This window comes from Zea mays, chromosome 6, assembly GCF_902167145.1.
Source record: "Zea mays cultivar B73 chromosome 6, Zm-B73-REFERENCE-NAM-5.0, whole genome shotgun sequence".
NCBI classification, from domain to species: domain Eukaryota; kingdom Viridiplantae; phylum Streptophyta; class Magnoliopsida; order Poales; family Poaceae; genus Zea; species Zea mays.
This window is the reverse complement of record NC_050101.1, coordinates 100,714,570-100,739,360: the sequence shown is the minus strand read 5'-3', so window position 1 is coordinate 100,739,360 and position 24,791 is coordinate 100,714,570. Positions and strand designations below refer to the sequence as shown.

General features: G+C 44.5%; 1 protein-coding gene across 5 annotated transcripts in view; it reads right to left on the bottom strand.

Moving 5' to 3' along the window:
- LOC103629638 (BEACH domain-containing protein B) overlaps positions 1-24,458 on the bottom strand; it is a 93,810-nt gene extending 69,352 nt beyond the window's left edge. For 3 of the 5 annotated variants that reach the window (XM_020539319.2, XM_020539321.3, XM_020539320.2), the window contains exons 1-17: positions 24,049-24,458; positions 23,835-23,898; positions 23,014-23,218; positions 21,421-21,597; positions 20,599-20,919; positions 19,686-19,905; positions 19,005-19,058; positions 18,442-18,846; positions 17,632-17,950; positions 17,010-17,456; positions 16,776-16,934; positions 16,520-16,669; positions 16,289-16,444; positions 16,145-16,186; positions 15,703-16,047; positions 13,385-13,558; positions 12,324-12,484 (exon numbers count right to left, since the gene is read on the bottom strand). In XM_020539319.2, coding sequence (XP_020394908.1) covers positions 12,324-12,484; positions 13,385-13,558; positions 15,703-16,047; positions 16,145-16,186; positions 16,289-16,444; positions 16,520-16,669; positions 16,776-16,934; positions 17,010-17,456; positions 17,632-17,950; positions 18,442-18,846; positions 19,005-19,058; positions 19,686-19,905; positions 20,599-20,919; positions 21,421-21,597; positions 23,014-23,218; positions 23,835-23,898; positions 24,049-24,188 — 3,539 coding nt within the window. In that variant the 5' untranslated portion in view covers positions 24,189-24,458. The remainder of the gene's footprint in view (positions 1-12,323; positions 12,485-13,384; positions 13,559-15,702; positions 16,048-16,144; positions 16,187-16,288; positions 16,445-16,519; positions 16,670-16,775; positions 16,935-17,009; positions 17,457-17,631; positions 17,951-18,441; positions 18,847-19,004; positions 19,059-19,685; positions 19,906-20,598; positions 20,920-21,420; positions 21,598-23,013; positions 23,219-23,834; positions 23,899-24,048) is intronic. The other 2 variants (XM_035960023.1, XM_035960024.1) reach the window with 2 other exon arrangements.
- Positions 24,459-24,791: the final 333 nt, after the last annotated feature.

Here is a 24,791-nt window from a genome sequence, read left to right as displayed (position 1 = left end):
CGCGAACTTATCGGCTTGGTCCAGGCCGTTCGCCATTGGCGGCCATACTTGTGGGGTCGGCACTTCACCGTCAAGACTGACCATTTCAGTCTCAAGTACCTCCTCGACCAGCGGCTGGCCACCATCCCTCAACACCATTGGGTGGGAAAGCTCCTGGGCTTCGACTTCGAGGTGGAGTACCGCTCGGGTGCCACGAACACCGTCGCCGACGCCCTGTCCCGAAAAGACACCGAGGAGGGCGCGCTGATGGCTATATCCGCACCCCGCTTCGACTTCATCACGCGGCTACGCCAAGCCCAAGCTACGGACCCGGCCCTCGTCGCCATCTGCGAGGAAATTCGCGCGGGCACACGTACGGCGCCGTGGTCCATCATGGGCGGGATGGTCGCCATGCATGGGCGCCTCTACATCCCGGCATCGTCCCCTCTCCTGCAGGAAATAGTGGCTGCCATACACGACGATGGCCACGAAGGCGTCCTACGCACCCTACATCGGCTGAAGCGCGACTTCCATTTTCCAAACATGCGCCGTGTTGTGCAGGATTTCGTCAAGGCATGCGGCACGTGCCAAAAATACAAGTCTGATCACTTGCGGCCGGCCGGTCTTCTACAGCCCTTGCCGATCCCCTCGGCGGTGTGGGCCGACATCGGCATCGATTTCATCGAGGCGCTGCCCAGCGCCCAAGGCAAGACGGTCATCCTCACCGTCGTCGACCGCTTCAGCAAGTACTGCCATTTCATCCCGCTGGCGCACCCGTACACGGCAGAATCGGTGGCGCAGGCGTTCTTCGCCGAAGTGGTGCGGCTGCACGGCGTTCCGCAGTCCATCGTCTCGGACCGCGACGCCGTGTTCACTTCGGCCTTCTGGACAGAGCTGATGGAGCTCACGGGCACCAAGCTCTTCATGTCCTCCGCCTTCCACCCCCAGACAGACGGCCAGTCGGAGGCAGCCAACCGCGTCATCGCCATGTACCTTCGCTGCTTCACCGGCGACCGCCCTCGACAGTGGCTCCGGTGGCTTCCGTGGGCGGAGTACACCTACAACACTGCCTTCCAGTCATCACTCCGCGACACGCCATTCCGGGTGGTGTACGGCCGCGACCCGCCAACCATCCGATCCTATGAGCCGGGCGATGCACGCATTCCCGCGGTGGCGCAAGAGATGGAGGAGCGCGCTGCTTTCCTCGACGACGTCCGCTACCGTCTCCACCAGGCTCAAGAGTCCCAGCGCCGCGCCTACGATCAACACCACCGGCGAGTCATCTACCAGGTGGGCGACTGGGCCCTTCTTCGCTTACGGCAGCGGCCGTCCGCGACACTGCCACGCTCGGCAGCAGGCAAGCTCAAGCCGCGCTATGTCGGGCCCTACCGCGTCAAGGAAGTCATCAACGACGTGGCAGTCCGCCTACAGCTTCCGGCCGGCGCCAGACTCCACGACGTCTTCCACGTGGGGGTTCTCAGAAAGTTTGTGGGATCGCCACCATCCGAACCGCCGGCGCTGCCAGCCACGCTCAACGGCGCCGCCGTGTCTGCACCTGCACGGGTCTTGGCTGGCCGCCTAGCTCGCGGCGTTAAACAGGTCCTGGTTCAGTGGCAGGGTGAACCAGCGACGGCAGCGACTTGGGAGGAGCTTGAAGACTTCACGGCCAGCTTTCCACAGTTCCAGCTCGAGGACGAGCTGGTTTTCGAGGCCGGGAGAGATGTCATGTACGGTAATACATTCACTAGGCGCAGGCGCGCGCGTGATGTCCGGCGAGCAACCGAGCGCGCGGCCGCAGAGCAGGCAGCAGCGCATGCTGCAAATCAGCCACCAATGGCAAGTGGCTGAGATTAGGAAAGAGGGCTAAAATCAGGTGCTGCAAATCAGCCACAGATAGCAGGGGCTGAGATTAGGAAAGAGGGATAAGAATAGGAAAGAAGCAATCAATCAGGCTAGAGAAAATCAAGGAGACTTGCTCCATTTGTAGGTGGCCGACGGCCATATATACCCAGCTATGCTGCACGGTTATAGCAATAAGGAATTTGTCTCTTCTTCCACCTCCAGCCTCACAAGCCTGCGGTTAAAACAAGACCATGCCACTAGCAGATTAGCCAGGATTTCCAGCCTACGTCGTGCCCCCTCTAGCAGGAACCGAAGGTCCATTGCTCCCGCTGCACACCACAAAGAGTCTTCGTTGGCAATATTTTGAAGAACCATTAAGACCTCTAGAATAGCTCTATCAAACACACAGGCATTCTGGTGCTTCCAAACCTCCCAAGCCACTAGGATAAAGAGACTGTTGAGTCCTTTATATTCTTAGGTGCCAAACAAACAACGCTACTCCACCAACCCATAAAGCTTCTTTCCTCAGGTTGAGGTAGAGAGGAAAGTCCAAGGCCCTGCAGGATTAGAAACCACACTTGTTTGGTAAACACGCAGGAGAACAATAGGTGTTGTATATTCTCCGCCTCTTGGTCGCAGAGCGGGCAAGATGCAGGGTGTGGGAGGCCTCGCTTTGCAAGCCGTTCTGCAGTCCACACCTTATTTTTCAACGCCAACCAAATACTCGACCTGCGGGGGGTAAGACAACCCCCGAGAGTATTGTATTAAGAAGAAGACCTTCTCACACAGGTCGAGAAAACCCCCGAACCCCTGTCCCACCCATACACAGCGGCATCGAAGCCCATGTGAGAACAACCGGACCGAGGCTGAGCCTTAGACCCGTGCTTTAGCGTGGGACAGACGAGGGGATTTTTTAACCACAGTCTGAAATTCGCTCCCACGGGGAGTCGAACCCAGGACCTAAGGAGTGCTACTCAGACCCACCTAACCAACTCGGCTAGAGGCCCTTTCGCAACGCCAACCAAATAATAAGTTTGCATTTGGGAGGAGCCCAAGATCTCCATACCCTCTTATAAGGAGCAAAATGGATTGTTCCTACAAAGAAAGCGTCGTAAGCCGATTTGGTGGAGTAGGACCCATTCTCAGAGAGATTCCAGAGGTGTTGATCAGCGACCCCTTGCTGTAGGTGCCAGCAAGTCCCACATCATAAGATACTCACTAAGAACATGAATGGTAAGGGTGCCTTTAATGTCAGCCACCCATCCCATGTTTAGCAGCGCCTGGGACAGAGTTCGGTGCTTAATTATTCTCTTGGGAATGGTTTTTAAAGAGGTTAGCAGCCATCTCTTGGATTGTCTTGCCCTCCATCCATCTATCAACCAAGAACAAAGTATTTTTACCATCCCACACTGTTGTTTGAACAGCCAAATTAAAGAGAACTCGAGCATTTTTTGGTACCTGGATGGGCAGTCCACTCTGCTCAACGACAACCTCTATTGTCTTTACTGCTCAATAGCAGCCTCTAACGGTAGATCCATCGGTGGGGTGGGTAGAGCTCGAGCCCTCCTGCTCCTTCCGTGCAGTGGAGCCCTCTTGAGCCCCTCCTTCATTTTTGTGGAAGAAGGAAAAGGAGGGAAGAAAGGAGAAGTGTCGGTACCCTGAAACAGGGGTACCCCTTACTACAGTATGAAGACGCGGTGCCCACGCGGCTATCTCTAGTCGCGTGGTAAAACAGCACCCGAACCCACCACGTGGACAGCTCCGGGGCCGCCACGTGGCCAGAGGATATACTCCAAGGTATCAACAGTAAGTCCGGACCCCCATGGGAGTGTCGGACCCATGTATATGCAGGCCGGACCTCCGGGAGAGGTCCGGGACCTCCACGGGCGCAAACCAGACACCTAGGATGGGTTCCGGACCCCTCTGTGTGGGGTCCGGGCCACTCACAGCAGGGTCCCGGGATTCTGGGACGAAGAATACCCAGGCCTTAATCAAGGCCAGGCGGGGTCCGGAGCCGACACGTGTCCGGACCATGACACATACTGTTATGACCGGCAATGTGTACAGCCGGAGGTCTAAAAGGCCGACTGGCCGGCCCATTGTAAGGGACGGCGCAGATAAAGCATAGAGAGTTATTAGCAATTTCTGTTGCAAACAGATTAGATAAGTCCTAGAAGTAAGGAGCTGTTAGAGGGAGTTTGTTAGGATAGGGAGTTTGTTACAGATTAGATAAGTCCTAGAAATAAGGAGTTGTTAGGGGAGTTTGTTTCGATCAGGGACTATATAAGTCTTATCTCTGTAACCAGGATGGTCAGCGAGAAATTAATCTAAAGAAGAGATTATTTCCTTGCCTCTCATTGTGCCCAGCCGTGCGACAGCACGGCGTCCTCTCGCCCCCGTTCTTCCAGCCTGCGCTGTACCCCCCACCACTCATACAACCTAAGGAGTAGAGATCATACCAATCTGGTATCGGAAATGCCAGGGTCCAACACCGGCGATAGTTTGGCCTCCGCCACGGTGCCGCCATCGTTGGAGTCGATCACCACGATGCTCGCCGACATGCAGCGCCAGCTGGGGGAGTTCAACTCCCAGATGTCCTCCATCTCATCTCGCGTCACGGCCATGGAAAAAAATCCAGGAACCTCAGCTGATACACCTCCATCTGGCTGCCCCTACGGCATGCCAGGGTACGGCGGCCTGCCGCCAACCACACTAGTCCCTGAGGGATCCTTACCCCCGTAGCCCATCCACACCTCCGCCGCCGCATACACAACCACCACCACACCCCTGCCAATCCACCTACTGCCCTTGCCGCACTCGCCATCACCTCTGCCACAAATGCCAAACATTCCACAACACATGCCCAGCAACCCATTCCCACCATCCATGGTCGGCGTTCCCAGTTTCCACCGACTGGAATTCGCCACGTTTGATGGCAAGGAGGACCCCATCCAGTGGTTAAACCGGTGTGACCAGTTTTTCGATGGCCAACGCACGATAGAAGAGGAGAAGGTCTGGCTGGCCTCATATCACATGACAGGGGTCGCCCGAACCTGGTATGGACAGCTCCAGCGTGATGCACCGCCATTATCATGGTCTCATTTCAAACAGCTCTGCCAGCAAAGGTTTGGACCGCCACTTCGCAGCAATCCATTGGGTGAACTGGCACGACTACCCTTTCGCACGACAGTGGATGATTATCAGGAAAGATTTTGGGATCTGCTAGCCCAAACAGCACCTCTCTCCCAGGAGCAGCAGGTGCAACTATTCACTGCAGGACTACCGGATCGGATCAAGATCGATGTGGAGCTTATGGCGCCACGAGACCTTAATCAAGCGCTGAGCTTAGCGCGAGCATATGAAAGGAGATCCCAGGCCCTGGACATCCATCCAGCAGCAACACCCAGCAAGGCTCTGCGACAGCCCCATCGCCCATCAGTACCTGTCCCGGCACTACAGCCACAAATTCCAACAGCAGTTAGTACAGCGCCGCAACGACCATTCAAGAAGCTGACACCGGCTGAGATGGCCGAGCGTCGACGTCAGGGGCTCTGTTACAATTGTGACGAGCAGTATGTCAGAGGACACCGATGCCCTCGGCTGTTCTATCTAGAGGTCACTGATTTTGAGGAGGGGGAAGCCATGGAGACCGATCTTGAGGAACCAGAACCAGTGATATCACTGCATGCTTTGACTGGTATTCAATCTGAGGGCACAATGCAGCTAGAGGTATCTATCAGAGGACATGCTCTCACAGCACTACTGGACACGGGTTCTACTCACAACTTTATCAACTTAGGCACTGCAAGCACTCTTAAACTGGAGTACAATCCCAGCCAAGGTCTCCATGCTACGGTGGCAAACGGTGACAAGGTCTCCTGCTGCAAGTTCCCAAACAGCATTAGCATGACTATCGGCCTCGAGGACTTCCTAATGGACGCATATGCCATTCCACTGGACTCCTTCGATATTATCCTCGGAGTCCAGTTTTTGCGCACCCTGGGGCCAACCCTTTGGGATCTGGAAGACTTGTGTCTTGCCTTCTGGAGACGAGGCAAGCGGATTCTATGGAAAGGCATGGGCTCCTCACGAGATGACATTCACATGCACCCGGCAGTTCGAACAGTCAATGCAGCAAGTGAAGATTCAAAACCTATGATGGACCGCTTGCTACAACAGTTCCAGGAAGTGTTTACCACACCTAGTGGCCTTCCCCCAGCTAGAAGGTGTGATCACAGGATCCATCTTCTGCCAGGAACAGTACCAGTAGCAGTTCGGCCATATAGGTACCCACAGCTTCAAAAGGATGAGCTTGAGGCACAGTGCATGACCATGTTAGAGCAAGGCATTATCAGATATAGCACCTCAGCTTTTTCAGCACCTGTCCTTCTAGTAAAGAAACCAGATAATTCATAGCGTTTCTGCATTGACTACAGGGCACTCAATGAGAAAACAGTCAAGGATAAATTCCCTATACCAGTGGTCGATGAACTACTCGATGAGCTTCAAGGGGCAAAATTTTTCACTAAGTTGGACCTCCGTTCTGGTTATCATCAGGTTCGGGTTCACCCAGATGATGTCCACAAAACTGCCTTCCGGACGCACCATGGGCACTTTGAGTTTTTGGTTATGCCATTTGGCCTCTCAAATGCCCCAGCAACATTTCAGGCTTTAATGAATGAAGTATTGGGAGGGTTTCTCCGTCGTTTTGTCCTCGTATTCTTTGATGACATTCTCATACACAGTGCAACATGGACAGAACATCTAATACATGTCAAGGCAGTCCTAGAAACGCTACACACCAACAAGCTCTTTGTCAAAGAGTCCAAGTGTAACTTCGGGGCTACATCTGTTGCTTATTTGGGACACATAATATCAGCCAAAGGGGTGGCCATGGACAGTAGCAAGATTGAGGCAGTGACATCATGGCCAATCCCAAAATCACCACGGGGTCTGCGAGGATTTTTGGGACTAGCAGGCTATTACCGGAAATTCATCAAGGATTTTGGAGTAATCGCTGCTCCATTAACAAAGCTCCTCAAGAAAGAAGGCTTCAAGTGGTCAACCGACGCAGACTCAGCATTCCAAACACTTAAACAGGCACTCTCCTCAGCGCCAGTACTGCAGCTCCCAGATTTCGAGTGCCCTTTCATAGTGGACTGCGACGCGTCAGGGTCAGGATTTGGTGCTGTCCTACACCAAGACCAGGGACCTATAGCCTTCTTCAGCCGACCCTTTGCAGCACGCCATATAAAGCTAGCAGCCTATGAAAGAGAGCTCATTGGATTGGTACAAGCAGTACGCCATTGGCGTCCGTAGTTATGGGGTAGACAGTTTGTGGTGCGTACCGACCATTTTAGCCTCAAATATATGCTGGACCAACGATTGTCAACAGTACCACAACATCAGTGGATTAGTAAACTGTTTGGATTTGACTTCAAGGTAGAATATAGGGCAGGAAGACTTAACACAGTGGCAGATGCATTATCGCGCCGTGATACAACCAATGAATCAATTTATGCTCTGACAGCACCCACTTTCCAACTGTACAAAGATCTAGAAGAAGAATGTGCACACAGCGAGGAAGGGCAGCAGCTCAGTGCACAAATCAAAGAAGGAAGCTTGGGGGATCCATGGCATACACAGGAGGGACTAATAATGCATGGCAGCCGGGTGTTTGTACCAGCCTCCTCCACACTCATTCCAGCAATACTAGAGGCCGCACATTCTGCAGGACACGGTGGAGTACAAAAGACACTACATAGGCTCAGATCAGACTTCTTCATGCACAAAGACAAGGCACTAGTAAAGGATTGGGTGTGCTCCTGTGTCATCTGCCAAAAGAATAAAACTGAGGCTCTTCAACCAGCAGGCCTGCTTCAGCCTTTAGAAGTACCACGACAAGTATGGGCAGATATTGCAATGGACTTCATTGAGGGTCTGCCAAAGGTCCATGGAAAATCGGTAATATTGACAGTGGTTGATCGGTTCTCTAAATATGCACACTTCATTGTCATGAATCACCCATACACCGCAGCCACAGTAGCTCGAGCCTTCTTTGAGGGCATAGTAAGACTACACGGTTTCCCAAGTTCCATAGTCAGTGATCGGGATCCGGTGTTTACAGGAAACGTTTGGAAAGATCTCTTCAAACTTGCAGGGGTGAAATTGAAGATGAGTACAGCATTTCATCCCCAAACAGATGGTCAGTCTGAAGTAGTCAACAAAACCATTGCCATGTATTTGAGATGCATCACGGGGGATCGACCTAGGGCTTGGGTGGACTGGCTAGCCTGGGCTGAGTATTGCTACAATACATCATACCATTCAGCACTGAAAACAACTCCGTTTCGTGTAGTTTATGGAAGAGATCCTCCACCACTTGTTCCATATCAACCTAGGACTGCTGAAACTCAAATTGTGGACCAGATGCTTCAGGAACGTGACCTGTTCCTTGGGGAGGTCAGAGACAGGCTACTACAAGCTCAAGAACACGCACGCAGGTTTTATGATGGGCGACACCGTGAGCTCGAGTTCAGCATTGATGATTGGGTTTGGCTCCGTCTCCTACATCGAAATGCCCAGTCACTAGTCGACCACCCTAAAGGGAAGCTGGGACCACGATATGCAGGACCATTCCGTGTGATTGAAAGGGTGGGCACTGTGGCGTACAGACTGGAGCTGCCAAAAGGGACACGCATTCACGACGTCTTCCATGTGGGACTCCTCAAGCCATTTCGGGGTAGTCCCCCCTTACTGCCTCCAGCCATGCCACCGATGGAAAACGGTCGACTGCTGCCATCTCCAGAGAAGATTATTAGAGCCCGATTGAAGAGAGGACAATGGCACGTGCTAGTGCAGTGGAGTGAAGCAAAGCCAGAAGATGCAACATGGGAGCCCCTGCAGCAGTTCACAGCTTCATACCCTCAATTTCAGCTCGAGGACGAGCTGTTCGTCGAGGGAGGGAGAGATGTTATGACCGGCAATGTGTACAGCCGGAGGTCTAAAAGGCCGACTGGCCGGCCCATTGTAAGGGACGGCGCAGATAAAGCATAGAGAGTTATTAGCAATTTCTGTTGCAAACAGATTAGATAAGTCCTAGAAGTAAGGAGCTGTTAGAGGGAGTTTGTTAGGATAGGGAGTTTGTTACAGATTAGATAAGTCCTAGAAATAAGGAGTTGTTAGGGGAGTTTGTTTCGATCAGGGACTATATAAGTCTTATCTCTGTAACCAGGATGGTCAGCGAGAAATTAATCTAAAGAAGAGATTATTTCCTTGCCTCTCATTGTGCCCAGCCGTGCGACAGCACGGCGTCCTCTCGCCCCCGTTCTTCCAGCCTGCGCTGTACCCCCCACCACTCATACAACCTAAGGAGTAGAGATCATACCACATACACTTCCGCTCCCCGCTCAGGCGGAGACCCGATGCTGCCACGTGGCCTACTGCCCGTGATGTAAGCCAGCGGGCGGAGCCTGACGTAAGGCCCCTGGGCCGCGCGGCCTCTGCATTTATTGCGGATAAGGCGCGTCGCCTGTCCATTCCACTGGCAGGTGATGTGTCGCCTCAGCATTTAATGAGCCATGTCCACTCCACTGACAGGCGATGTGCCGCCTCAGCATTTAATGTGCCTTGTCCACTCCGCTGACGGACGGCGACCAGGCCATCTTGCAGGCGGCGTGCCTGTCCATTCCGTTGGCAAGCAGTACGCCCGTGTTGCGGCGTACACTATGCTCATCATGACTCGCGCGTTACCGAGGAGGCAGCCACGACACATCAATACTATATGGACTACGGACATTATGGCGCCGGAAGATTGCCCAGCCGTTGCTGGCATGAGATACTTCTGTAGTGTATTCCCTCCATTTTGCCTCTGGGCCCACATGTCGGGGCTCAGCACCCTTGTATGTGCCCCCCTTGAGCTATAAAAGGGACGGCACACGACGTTACAAGGCAGATTCACCCACACTCACTCAAACTCACAAGTTCATACAAGCTCTCAAGCTCAATACAGCACACAGTGGAGTAGGGTATTACGCTCCGGCGGCCCGAACCACTCTAAACCCTTGTGTGTTCTTGTGTTCTTCCCGATTCCATCTAGCAGGCAAAACGCTTAGGCCCCCTCCTCATCTTAGGATTTAGGGCGGGTGCGTTCCGCCACCCGGCCGGAGAATTTCCTCTACGACAAGAAAGGAGAGAAAGAAGTAAGCCCCTCCTTCCATAACATGTTGCATCCTACACTGTCTACAACTGTCTTTACTGCTTGTCCGCAACCTCCTAGGAACTATCCCTTTGTGTATTATTGCCTTCAGTGTTTGGTGTAACTTGGGTTCCTCTCCTAGCTGCCACTCTCTTTATTCTAGTCTCTCCTATCCTAGCTCTAGTTATCTTCTATAATTGTACTCTATAACCTTGTAGATTCAATCAATACAGATAGATTTTCATCTTCTTGAAAAACTTTGGTTACATTAATTTGTCAAATAATATTTTGTGAAGTGGTTTGCTAGGATTATATAGGCTATTTCAGAGCATACCTCACTTTGTTGAAAGCATGGATGTATGCCTAGACCACCTTGTTAGAGTGGACGCACTAACCAGTTCAACCCAAAAGTTTAAGCTGATGGGAGAAGGTAGCCAATCCACTTTTACACTTCACCTCCCCCCCACTCACGTGCAGCTAGAGAGAAAGACGCAAACGTGGAAATAAATGGGTGGAAGCACAAATAAAGCATCTGCCAGGATTCGAACTCGAGACCTCTGGCTTTGATACCATGTTAGAGTGGACGCCCTAACCAGTTCAACCCAAAAGCTTAAGATGATGGGAGAAGGTAGCCAATCCACTTATACACTTCAACACACCTAAGGTTAAATACTCGTCAAGGAAAATGTTGGTGCATATTTTCTACTTAATATATAAAGCCACCTAGTCCTCTGTAAGCAGGAAGGATTGATGTATTGCACTAAGCCTAGAGTGGTTTGCGTTCAAAAGCCTCGAGTGGTACATAGAGTATAGAAACTTAGGGGGGCAAAACATCTCCTGGGATACATATGGCGACATTGAATTTACAATCCTAACGGGCCAAATATACTCTAACATCACCAGACAGTCATAATGAGAGCAAGCAAATGGTCAAACTTGCCCTTTTTGTCACCGAAATAGCCGAGGTCAAATTGGACATGATCAAAGACGTGGAAGGAGGCGCGGGTCCAAAAGAATCAACAGAGATACACGAGTAAACATAATCACTAGCTTCTAGCCGATGAACTGTAGCAGGACGCTGAGATGACCAAACAACCAAGATAAATGGGGCTTCTCAAATGTATCAACAAGAGCTCATGTGTCATCTATCAGCAACATTAGTGGCAATGTCCCTTAGGGTCAATGGTCATGGACTTGAATCTAGAGCCAGCTTGACAAGGGTCGGTAGCATGGGTGGCGCCATCATATGGGTAGGTAGTGACCGAGAAGATGGCTTGACTACGAACATCGGCATTGCTATTGGAAAATTCAAGGATGAGTTAACGATGATGACGTGTAGTGCAGCAGCCCATCAATGCCTACAGTGAGCCATCATTACAATCGCAGAAGGATTATGTATAATACATGGATGTATTGCATTGAACCTCTCGGGCGGTATATATAAACACTGCCTAGGTTGGCCTAGTCCTATGTTTTGTGGCTCGGTGTTTTTCAAGCAGGCAGTCGAATTTGGAAGACTTGGGCCCCTAGCACATGTCGGTTCTTTCTATGGCTGGTGGCTCACAACAAATGTTGGACAGCATATAGGTTGGCTAAAAGAGGCTTGACTCAAGCGCTTATTTTCCCACTTTGTGACCAACATGACGAATCGATTAATCACTTGCTGGTGGGTTGCTCATTTGCACGTCTTTTCTGGTTCGAATTGTTCAGGCCTTTTGGACTGCAGGGCTTTATTCCAGGACAAGATATTGACGATTTTGATCTCTGGTGGCGTTCCAATAGTGCTCGGCTTGATGGGCTGATTAAGAAGGGCTTTGACTCTTTGGTCGCTCTAGGTGCTTGGATGTTGTGGAAGCATAGATATGGTGTGGTCTTCGATGGTTCCTCCCCAAGTCTGGTGGTGGTCGTTCGGCTGGCCAGGGAGGAAGCAATTATGTGGTCATTGGCCGGAGCTAAGGGGGTTTCCTTCCTCCATGATCAAAGCCGTGTAGGATAGTTTCTCTGTTGTTATTATTGTTGGGGTGTCTGCCAGCTGACAGGCACTCTGGCTTGGCTGGGTGGGGTTTTTCTTGTGTGCATGTGTGTGTGGGTGTCTTCTCTTTGTAATGTTAGTTCTGGGGTCTTTCCCCTTTTCTTCTTAATACAATGATACGCAGTTCTCCTGCGTGTTCGATAAAAAAACTAAAAAGGCCCATAAGACTATAATTCATGCACTATATACACCTAAAATGGAGAATGGAGCTCACAATATTTTCAAACAAATTTAAAATTGTTTGAAATTGAAAATATAGATGAATTTGCTCACCCACACTTCTCGGATGATACTAGCTCCCCATCTACATAACACCTCAACTGGCTTCCTCCGGAGAAAGCCCTCCCAATTGTATGAGTAATAGAAAGGAATCTCCATTGCTTTGGTGGGAGCTTGAGTGGTAACAGAACACACTGATGTTTTTGATAGATAGACTGCCAACAGGGAAAGACCAGAGTTTAGCATGGGTTTGTTATCCCTGCGAAAGTTACAAATTCAAGTTGTGTAGAGTAAGGTACTGACAACTCCTATGGGAAAAACAAACATGAAGTACTTTATACTCTAGAGACTCAAAAGTCCATATTAAAGGAAAAAATGTCTCTAAGCTCAGCTAGAGATTTGTTTGAAAACCTATAAACAATCAGTCTTAACCCATAAATATCATATGAAACTACAAAAAATAACTGAAATTTCTTCAAACGGGAATCAACATTACTACATCATGAGTCAAATGCATATTGCAAAGACATCAAAATCATGTAACATTACAAATGGATCCATATGGCCTAGATGCACCTTTTTCCCACAAAATGGTTCCATTGGATTCAACCCATTTCTTAAATTTACTTACAAAACAAGTATGTTCCTACTGAGCTTTTGTTATCTCAACTTCCATTTATTTGTCAAGCAAGCTGGAAACCAATAAATGGTGGAATATGGTCAACTGATGTAACCAAGATCAATGATCAGATGCAGCCAAGGTCTCATCTACTCCCTCCGTTTCAAATTGTTAAGTCATTTTAGTTTTATCTTAAGTCAAACTCATCTAACTTCAACCAAGTTTAGCAAAAAAGTATCAGCATCTACACCCAAAATATATTACACAAGAAGCTGAGTTGTGAAGACCAAATCATCAATTTCTGTCAAAACCCATCTGATTCAAACTAGTTTAATTAAAGAGTGGCTCCATTAAAGGTAAATAATGTTTATATACTAGCATACACTAGTTAATTAATGGCACACCTATTTGTTGCAAAGTAAATACACATCCAATAAATATTTCTAAACTAAATAACTTGATTTGATTCGAAAAATAGGGAAGAAAATCACAATACCTCATATACTAAAGCACTTCTGTTAAGAACAGCTGAGCACCCCTTCCCGTCTTCTTTAAAAAAGGAGAAAAGGCCCATCATACCACTGTCTGGGAAGTTTTCAACCCTTAACCAGCAAGAAAAAGATATCCCTCTATTGTAAGGCCATAGAAAGGGTGATTTTATATCTATACCCTGTCAAGAAAAAAGAAAGAATGTCAGTCAGTCAACAAATCAAATATTATAAAAGCAGAACTAGGGAAGTTTTTTCTTGAACATGTAGGAGAGTTATGTATCATTATATTAAGAAGAAAAGAAGGTGGTTAGAGCCTCCATACTGATCACACACACAGACACCTAGCACTAGAATAAAATAAGACTCAAGCGGCTCGTAAACAAAGAAAAAACGACCCTGACCAAACTTTAAATGCCAATTGGCACAAGGGCAAGGAGATCAGACACCTCGAGCCCCAGCGGAACTCCAAAATCTCAACTCCTCAGTATATAAAATATCAAAGGAGCACATTAAGTGGAAAAAAAATTAGATCAATAAGGCCTTTTAGTCCCAAGCAAATTTAGGTAGGCTAAAGTTGAAACCCAACAAAACTCACAAATCAGTTCAGACACGTGGATAGCTATTTTCATTCGCTCTTATTCAAGGCTAAATCTTCGGGTATATTCCATCCTTCCATGTCTCTTTTTATTGCCTCTTCCTGTCCTCTTCACAGCATACTAGTTATATATACTAAAACCTTGTGTTCAAGAAAAACCTATATAAGGGTGGATCAAATTCTTCAACAACAGCAAAGGCTTTTAGTCTCAAGCAAGTTGGAGTAGGCTAGAGTTGAAATTCAACAGAAACCACAAGTCAAAGTTCAGCCATGTGGATAGTTGTTCTCCATGCACTCTTATTCAAGACTAAATCTCTAGGTGGCAGAATATATATATCAAAAGCCTTAAAAGGTTCATGCTGAAATAGAATCTATCCTAACATTAAAAAGCCTAATTTTCTTCTTATGTTGCTTTTAAAAGCACCTGTACTCTCTTGCGCTCCGCAAGTCTGAATAGCTTCCGACTACTCTTGCCGACACCTTTGCCTTTTAGCATTGACCCATTTATGTAATGAGACAAGAAGCGGTCAAAGTACAGCTTGATGAGACACTATATATGTTTTTTTCTCGAACAAACTATATATATGCTTCATTGTAGCAGGATAAGTGAGATGAGTACTTTCACATTCTGAACTGCTCATGGATTTTAGTGGAGTAACAAGTTGACTACATCCCGATATACAAAGTTGTTTTTGTTATGTACTGATTCAAACACTACATCTGAATGTACAACATGTTCAGGTTTCCAGTTTCCTTTTGACCAGTTAGACGAATTAGGTGGGTGGATTGGTCTAAGTTTATGAAGGATCTATGGAAGTGCCATCCATACTGCAGTGTGGTTAAGGTTGCTCTAGATGGAGAGCCGCCATAAAATTCTTAAATGTAATATGCCTATATGTGTGCATGTGTATTGCTGATCTTTAGCAATAAATGAATTTCTTATATTAAGAGTTGCTAAAACGTGTTTTAAAATAAGTGTATCCAAGAATAATAAACATTGTTGCAGGATACAGTGACTATCATTTGAGTAGTGAGTTCACCTTTTTCAGTCAAAGAAATAAACGTTGCAACGCACAAACACTTTGCTAGTGAAGAATAAAACAAAAAGGTGTTGTTGTACCTACTGCCTAGGAACTTCCAAAGACCATCAAAAGAAAGTATGAGATACAAAAAAAAGTAATACTTTACAAGAAGAGCATATAAAGATAGTTCTAAATCTCAGGGGCATGCTCTAACAACACCCTCACAACTTTTGTTCTTTAATTTAAAGAACCATTAGTGTTGAATAAATGCACATTTTTACAGAATAATTAAGTACTTCATGTTATAGTGGACGCACTAACCAATTCAATCCAAAAACCTAAGCTGATGGGAGAAGGTAGTCAATCCACATATACATTTCAACACTTCACACTAAATTTAGTGGTAATTCAGGATTTTTATCTTGATGGCCTAGCTCAGTTGTTGTAGATGTATACCCAAACCACCTAGGTTCAAGTCATCATAGAGTCAAATTTGGACACCTAATTTCTTCTAAATAATATGACACCTAGTTCCTCCTAGTTTGTTCTAGTTTAAACCTAGTTCAGGCCACGTACCAATGAGGCGGTCACAAAAGTACCATTGAACTCAGTCTCAAATTTGTTTTATGCGCATAATCTTTGGAAATAAACTATGAATCACAACAGATGACATTTTAAATTGCTAAATAAATAGGACAACACGCACAGAATCATGGCCACTGAACTCAAAGAAAGCTTCTGGCCCCTTTTCCTTCAGCATGTGACTGAGACTTGTCAGAAGCAAAGATGTGTGCTTGTGTTTGGCACCAATCTTCTCACAGCGCAAAAGGGCAAAGATTTTCCTGATGTCCTTGCCACATATACTGTGTGCACCAAGTATTTGTATTAACTCTGTGATTGCAATAACTGTATCATCCCTTTCCTCTACCGAAAACCAATCAAGAAGAAAACTTAGCAAGCCGGCTCTGAAACAAGATGTTCTATTTGTAATGGATTGTTTGAGCAACTGCTGTAAGATTACAAGCCCATAGTGCTGAAGTGACGTGCTGCTCTGCCAATTAGAAATTGGTTGACGTCAAGAAAAAAGCATATAAATGGGAATTATAAGAGGAAATGGTACTATCATCTCTGTGTGTAAGAGAAAAGACCTTCTGCAAAATATTTAGAAGTAATACAACAGCATCTTCATTCTGAAATAATAATAGGGGAAGCATTACATTAGTCAAGCTAATTAAATGAACCCAGAAACACTTATATTGTATTAAGTTTTCGAAAGATTAATAACTACTAGCCTTTATAGTTGTTTTCTCATCTAACTTAAACTTGCAATCAACCAGCATGCTAAGCAATGCATCCAAGAGTCTCCCACTTGGCGACCATTTGTAGAAATCCAGTATCAGGCTCTGTAATGTTTGATAACCTGCACCAACTAGTAATCTAAAGGCACCCTAGACAAAACGAACCAAGATTGTTGTTACACACCAAACAGAGTTATTCCATGAAGCATGTGTCAATACAATTACCTTAGATGCATCATTCCCTTCAAGTAATAAAGTTAAGGTCTGAAGGACGTTAAGGACAAGCCGCTCATCAGTCACCTTATTGAAATTTCCATTCAATAATGAAATAATATGCAGAAAGCACCCTTCGTCGCGGAATAGATTTTGATAGTACTAGGAAGTGAAGTATAGAAGCACATTTGTCAACAATTATGCATTACTGGTATGGCAAAACAATTGTAATTCTAACTACTACATACAAAACCATGATGGAACCTACCATGTGATCCATCATTATGATCTCTCTCATGTTGACCAGAAGATCAATTAATAACTCTGTGTTGACCTTTTCTTTTTCATTTGCCCGTGCTAAGTTCTCTAAATACTTTGAACATAACTGCAACTTTGCTGTATGATCTTCTGCTGACGATGAAGGCAACTGGTTACAGGGAACCATATTTTAGCATATGGTAAACATAAACTTTTTTAGAACAAAAGACAAGCATAGATATACCCTAAATAAGGCAAGAACTTGCTCCAGCACATGTTCTCGAATGTTCTGTTCATGGAACAAGTCAAATAAACAATCAATACAATCAGCATTGTGTAAAACGAGAATCCTTCCATCTATCGATATAGTGACATATTCCATAAAGAGGCTCAAAGCTAACTCTGTACATATAAGAGTGTCCTCAGTTCTGCCTTCAATATTTTTAAATTGAGAACTATCTTGACTGATGCTGACATTAGAACAAAGAAAATTGCTGAAGTTCCGTAGCTCTTGTGCCTGACGGCAAGCAGCCTTAAGGACTCTTGTAATTACATCCAATGATTCAAATGAAGCTAGAGTATGTTCTGTCGCGAGTTGTAGAATAACACGGAAGCTTTTGAGAAGAGTGCTGACTAGCAAAGGATCAGAAATGCAATGCTCAAGTGCATCTAGCAGTGCTGAGCATTCTGGCTACAATGAAAACAAAAACAAAGTACAAGAAATTCAGAACAAAATACTGGTGTGTTCGAGAAATAAACAACAAAATACTAGTGATTAGACACTGAGGCTACAAAATTACATTATTAGACACAGTTCTCCTGCGTGTTCGAGAGAAAAACAAAAAAATGAAAGACAAAAGTCTTACCATGTTATATGTGTTTTCATGGAGTGTTGCAGCAAACTCCAAGAAGGAAATAGCTTCCACTTGAAGAATTTTAACATCGGTACGATACAAGCTTTCAGAATGAATAGATATTCGGTTACTGCTAACATTACCATTTTGAATATCCGTAACAGTATGAAAACAAGTGTCTTCTATAGATGAACCAAAGTAGAAAAAATTCCCTGAGAATAACAGGTCCCATACACCTTCCTCTCGAAAAGCTGGGAGTAGAGCTGGTGTTGAAATAAGAACTCTTTTGAACATACGAATCACATAATATTGTAGGGTCTTTGCAAAAATCCTGCAGAATGAATTCAGGAGTTGGTTTGTACTTTGTACAGTAGTAACTGCTATCGGGTAATATACTAATCTATTGCACAGAAAGCAGTTGCCGTTGACTACAGGGTTCAGAAGATTAATAGCCATCTAATAAATATACAAAAAGGATAGACCCAATGCTAGAGGCTCTCACTTAAATGGGGCCTAGGGAAAGAATAAGCCGAGGCAAGCTTTCCCTCGCAAATACGGAGGAAGCTTTGAATCCATGGCCTGGTGACTTGGTGAGACAACTCTCACCACTGCACCAGTCCACCTAATAAATATAACTAATTAATATGTTGACCTACCATTGATGAAAGACTGACTGTTCAGAAAACGTTATGATGGGAAAATGTGTCAAATTCCAAAATGTATATCTTATTTGTGGTGAAACAAAGCATCTTAATATGAAGTGTGACAATTAATTATTCTGGTTCAAAGGAAGATTCGTGAATACATTAAGAAAAGGCTCACTTGATGTGGTGTGGCAGCTCAGTTTCCTTGGTACACGCTCTGATACATAGAAAGACAGTCATAAGAATCCTTATGATCCATCTCACAGATTGCTCCAGGTATGCCAGTGGGATGGATAATACAATTTGGCTGACAGCTATTTCATCGGAACAGTATCCGATATCCTCCGAAGGAAGAACAAAAGAACAAAAGGCATTGCTCAATTTTATAGAGTAGTCAATCCATTCAGTTCTATCAAGAGAATAAGTTGGACCAGAGACAGAATCTAGTGTAAGTGAAGCTTTGGTACTGTCATTTTGCCAATGGAACATCTGAATCATAAATGCAGGCCAACAAATGCAGTTTGCAAATTTGTGTACCCGTCCATTTTCAAATAAAATTTGCAAATTGTTGACGTTGCCAAATCTAAATAGAAGTCAAGGACTCAACAATTAGTTAGTACATCAATGCCTCATATGACATGTCCAAGAATCTACCTGAACTATATAACAGAGTCTATTAATATTCTGAAAGTTGGAACTCATATGCTAATCCACATAAAAGTAATTCAAAACAAAGGATACACTGCCTCACTCAGAGTTTGCAAATACTGTATCTGGAGCAGAAGTATTTCATCCCTATAAGAGTACAGAAATGTTAGAACATAAAAGCTGCGCGGGAAATAAGGAGGTAAAACCTATCGCACTAAATAAAGTTGAAAACAACCATAAGGCCCTAAAGGATTGTGATTCTTATATATCTGTGGAGCTTTCTATAAGAAAAAAGATAAAATGTGCATTACAAAGTTAACGTACTACCATACAGTTAGTTTGCATAGATGTCAAAAGTCGAAAACAAATGGGAGGGATGGACTCCTCTATAAGTAAATAAACACCAACCTAAACAGTAAAACCAATGTATAAAAGAGAAACTATATGTGCAGTATCAAAAGAGTATCGTTCAAACTTTCTTTTTTCTTGAACACGCAGGAGAGTTGTGTATCATAATATCATTATATTAAGAAGAAAAGGATTCTAAGAAGACTCAAAACTTTCAGCCATTCTGCACCATAAGAGATATCAATTATGTGAATAAAAGCAAAGAACCTAAATTTTTTAAGCTGAAATTCCAAAATGGGAATGTCACATTCAAAATCCAAATTTAGCTATGATGCATAAATAATTTTTGTGTACCAATTCAAATTAAATAATAAATAATATCAGACTAGTAACATTTGGGTATAAAGTACAAATGCAAAAATGCACCTTTCATTTTTTGAGATAGAAGATTGCCTCGGAACTGAAAATTTACTAGAAGGAAGTCCAAGTCCATCCAATAGAATTTCCAGCCCACCAATGCTTCTGAGATGATTCTGAGCACGAGTACCAGAAACAGTCGATCGCAGAATGCACAAAGTAATAAAATGGAGTGAGAGGTCAATGCATTGCTCTTTCAAATTCAACCTTTGAACGGTGTGTAATAGTTCTGCAGTATCATTAGAGATGATTAAAAAAATATGGTATAAATTCAAATATTCAATGATAGCACATATGATTTTCTGTAAAAAATAATGGGCAATAAGTGGCACTATTAATTGCACAACCTCTTTATTAGTATTTTTCTCTCTGATCATCCTGGGGGCTTGGTGTCTATGGCTTCAGAGAAACAGAGCAGTTTTCCATGGGGAGTCTCCCTCATTACCCAGGATTTTCTGGTGTTTCTCGGATGAGTACGTTTGCTGGGTAATGGCAGGAGCTAAGAAGTTTGGGAGCTTGGGCTCAGTTGCTGCCCTGGGCGTGGTCGGGTCAAGTTTCAGCAACAATCTGTAATCACCTTAGGGTTTATAAGGGTTTTTGGGAGAGTTGCTCTGCAACTTCTCCTCTATTGTAATGTTTTTTCTTTTCCTCTCTAATATATAAGATGCGCAGTTCTCCTGCGGTTTCTTAAAAAAAAATATGTAGACTAGAAATTTACTGAAAAGAGGCAAAGAAATGGTCCTAGTTTTACTACACCCGTAGTGAATCTTTTCATTTTCCAGTAAACAGGCCTATATGACAATCCAGTAGGTACTATAGCATCAGCACAATATACCCAAGAAATGATTATCACAATGATGATCTAAAAGAAACACCAAGAATCACAGTACATAAATCCAAAAGAAAACTGAAGATAACTTACCTACTAACCAGTTGACACATCTGGCTTCCATCACAAGAACAGTTGCTTTCTGCTGCCAATGTCGAAGTGTATCAGAAATGGTTCTATCAGGAGAGCTAGACGTGACTGCAGCCAAATGGTTGCATGATGGGGTATGCTTTGTGGTATCGGTAATATGGGGAATCCTTCCAACAGTTATGTCCAACTTCATGAAGTTTGAAATTATGGTGATTATGCATACAAGTATATTTAGCATCACCCTAGAATTTTTCACTGCTTCATCTGCAGATTGGTCTTCTGCAGCCAGCAAACAGTTCAAGTTTTTGAGCTGAGCAACAGCAGCTGAATATGCCAAAAAAGGAAGCTAATGAGATATAATCCATTAAAAAAAACTCGCGGATGTTAGTTAGAGAAATGATAAGCTATATGTAATGATGTACATTTCACTGAACAGCAAAGAGGTATATATACAATGAGGTTGTGAGAAGCTCAAATCCCAACGAAACAAATAAAACAAAACATGGTGGATTTGAAACATGAAGCCTGAGCTTCTGAGAGGGTGGCAGAAAACTGCTCTCAAGTATGTTCATTAGTTAAGAAATTAGCAACTTGAAGTTCTAAGGGCGTACATAAGAGGGTTTAGGGTTAATCAACTGTTCAAAGTGAGGGCGAATACATGATGTGAACTGTTGCTTAAAAAATACGAGATGCGTAATTGTTAACTTGAATATGCAGGAGAGCTGTGAGTCATTCCATTAAAGAAGAATGGTTAAAAGGACAAGACAAGAATCCAGTGCCCACACAGTTCTCAGAATGGGTGACCAGCAGCTGACTGACTCCTACCTTTTAGTAGAGAAGTAATCTTCTGTACACCACCATAGTAGCTGAATACTCTACAGTTATGCAAGGAGCGAGTCAGAATTTCCAAACACTCCAGAACTTGCAATATTTGTGAGCTTAAACCCAGGTTATTTTGTTGCCCTGAATAATGATTTGTAGGAGATACAGGACTGTTGCCACCTAATAATGCAATGACAAGAACAAATATGACTTAAATTATAAGAATAGCTGTCAAAAGCAAAATCCATATAATGACACAATCATCGATAATCTATTTCTCGTTCACAAAGTGAGCATTATGCTAGATATTGTTCATTTAGAAAATAAATTCTAATAATGTCCTTTTGCACTAAATCACATTGATCAATGGTCAACTTGCTCAAGCATCTTTTGATCTTTTCAGAGGCATAAAAGCTAACTTATTTTAAAATCGGTAAAGGTTATCTCTAATGAACTGCATTCCACAATGCAACAACACAGCGTGTTAGGCATTCAACAAATTGAACAAAAGTTCGGCATTTTAGCAATATTCTCGGAACAACGTCCTCCTTATTCAACTACTTAAAACTTTAAAAGGAATATGGTAAAAAGAAGTAAATCTGATTTGACCTCTTTTTTTTCGAAAGCGCAGGGGAACTGCGCCTTAAAATATATTAAGAAGAGGAAAAAGGTCTATAGTAGACCAGGGTTACAACATTTAACTCCTTACGGAGGCCAGTACCGCACATAAGTGAAAGAGTCTAAGAATGCCAGACTCAAAAAACTACTAAAATAGAAACAGTAGGGTTCAGCCATTTGTCAAAGAAGCTGCCAAGAAGGAGAGACCCTTGGCCCCAGCTAATTCCCAAAGTCTTCTCTCATCATCAGCCTGCCGAAGGATAGAGGGGAGACTGGGAGTCTGTCCATCAAACACGCATCTATTGCGGTGATTCCAATCTGATTTGACCTCTTCAACTAAGCAAAGCTATGATCACTCTTATGCCACTGAAAGTTCAACCATGTTTTGTTTCTCAGCGATCAGCATATTATATATTAAGGCCTGAAGCCCTGAAGGGCATAAAAAGATGGAAAATTCGGGTTAAGGGCTTCAAGCTTTGTGGTCTTCTGTCTTCTCTGTGGGGATGTTGGACACAGCAATATTATGCGAAATTCATGTTTGATGAGCATTAAAATAAAATAGTGTCAACTCAAATGTTTGTAATTATAGCCCTTATGCTGGTGGCCAAATTTAAGTAGGGGTAATTTTGTCATTTCATCATTCTTCTCACAAGTCACAACCCTATGAGCAGTATATATTACTCCAAACTTTTAGCGCCTGCAGTGTCCATATGCAAATTGGCACAAATATGTATTGTCCACTAGCAAAAACAGGTTTGTAGGAAGCAAATTCCACACAAAAAATGATTTTAAGAAGCCAAATTTGTCCAAGAAGAGCATTGTATCCATGCTCAAGAAAGAGTTGTTTCGTGAACATAGAACAAAAGTTGGGGAGACTTACCACATGCAAAGTAGAACTAACAAACATCAAAACTATAAACAAATAATATTGGAGGAATATCCGACAATAAATAGTCACTATAGAGTAAAGCCGCTTACTTTCAGTAAAAGTTGATGTAATTAGAGAAATCTCCTGAATCAAAATAAGAATGACCTCAGAAGGATGCCCGCAAGAGCATCCTACAACTGTTTCATTGTTTCCCAATTCTTGATCAACCAATTGCTCAATTGGGTTTGGATCCCAATCTCTGAATGTCTCTACAAATTGCAAGACAAAAATTTGAAGAGATTTTTCCTTCTCGACCTGTAAGAGCACAAGGTGTAATGCAGCATATAACTGTATAAAGTAGACGCATAAACCCTACTGCAGCAGGTTAGGTTATCATGAAGCAAAAACATCGATGCTAATTACCATTAAGAAAATACCGAGTTGTTGCATTCAAAGCATTGACTTTTACATTTTTGGAAGAAGAAAAAATGAATCATCATCATGTTAAGGCTAGTTTTGGGTTAAAGTTGAACCAAACTTCAACTTTCAGATAAACATATATTGCTCCGCAAAGGTTAATATTTGCTGCACACAAACAAACTCTAATCATGGTGCCCAAAATGCTTAACAGGCATTAACACAGACTATTTAAATCATTAGACTTAGCCTATGATTGTTAAAGATGTTTGTTTGTTCAAACAATTTGTGTTCCTGTCATCTCCTAAGGTATGCTTGGATGACACATTACTAAGCCATGCCATGGATAACGGTCAAATGGACACTAAAATGTATGGCTAGTCCACTAGGCTCTTAAATTACATCGAAATATTGAAACATCTAGCAAATTTTTTAGATTGGCAATATGTGTCTAGTTTAATATCTTAACTGTAAGCAGAACTAGAATGAAACTACCAGGCTTTCAGAAAAGTACCTTATCAAGCGCATTCTCGTAATTCTTCCAGAGTGCATTCAGAGCTCCCTCCTCCAGACTACCACTGGAACCAGACAACAGATCATGGGGAGAAACATTCACACGCAATCAAGTCAAGCACCAAAAAGAAAAGGCTAAAATATCTGATGACATATTTGTTTATAGAATCAAGATCAGCATATAGATTAATGTGACTTTCAATGCGATGCCATACCTGAAGACGACGCGCGGGGTGGGCGCGTCGTCGAAGTCACCGGCGGAGAAGGAGGCGGTAGGCGCCGCACCAGCGTCCGGTGCGGGGGGAGGTGGCGGCGCCTTGCGGAGAAGGTCGGCGACTCCCCGCACGATGTTCATCACCACAGAGCCGAGCCTAGCGCCGCATCCTCGCCACCGCCTGCCCGGTCGCGAAGAGAAAACCTAGGTGATCCGAATCGGGCCTCGACAATGGGGATCGCTTGGGAGGGGAGGGAGATTCGCGCGCAGGAATGGAGACTTCCGCGAGCGATGGCAGGCCTATTGTTTAGAGCGCGGAATGGGCGAGGAGCGAGACACGAGGACGAAGGAACAAGAGAGGTGCTTTGCAAAAAAAAAAAAAAAGATCCAACTAATCCGCCCGTTAACTATTTTGAAACTGTTTCCTTCTCTTCCACGCTTGGCGCCTTTTCGACGCCCACAGGTAGAGGTGAATAATGAACCAGTTCGGCTCAGTTCATCCGAGTTCGAGCTAGCTCGTTAAGCTAATGAGTCAGCTCGACTCGGCTCGTTAAGTTAACGAGCTACAGAATCAGTTCGACTCGTTTACGAGCTCGAGCTGACTTGTTTAGCTTATGAGTCCGAGCGAAAAAAATATGTACATAATAACTAATTAGTAGAGTGCCCGTGCGTTTTGACGTCACGTAATGTTTATGAGTGACCCCTACAATCTATCATCATGTCATGGCTACTATACACAATATT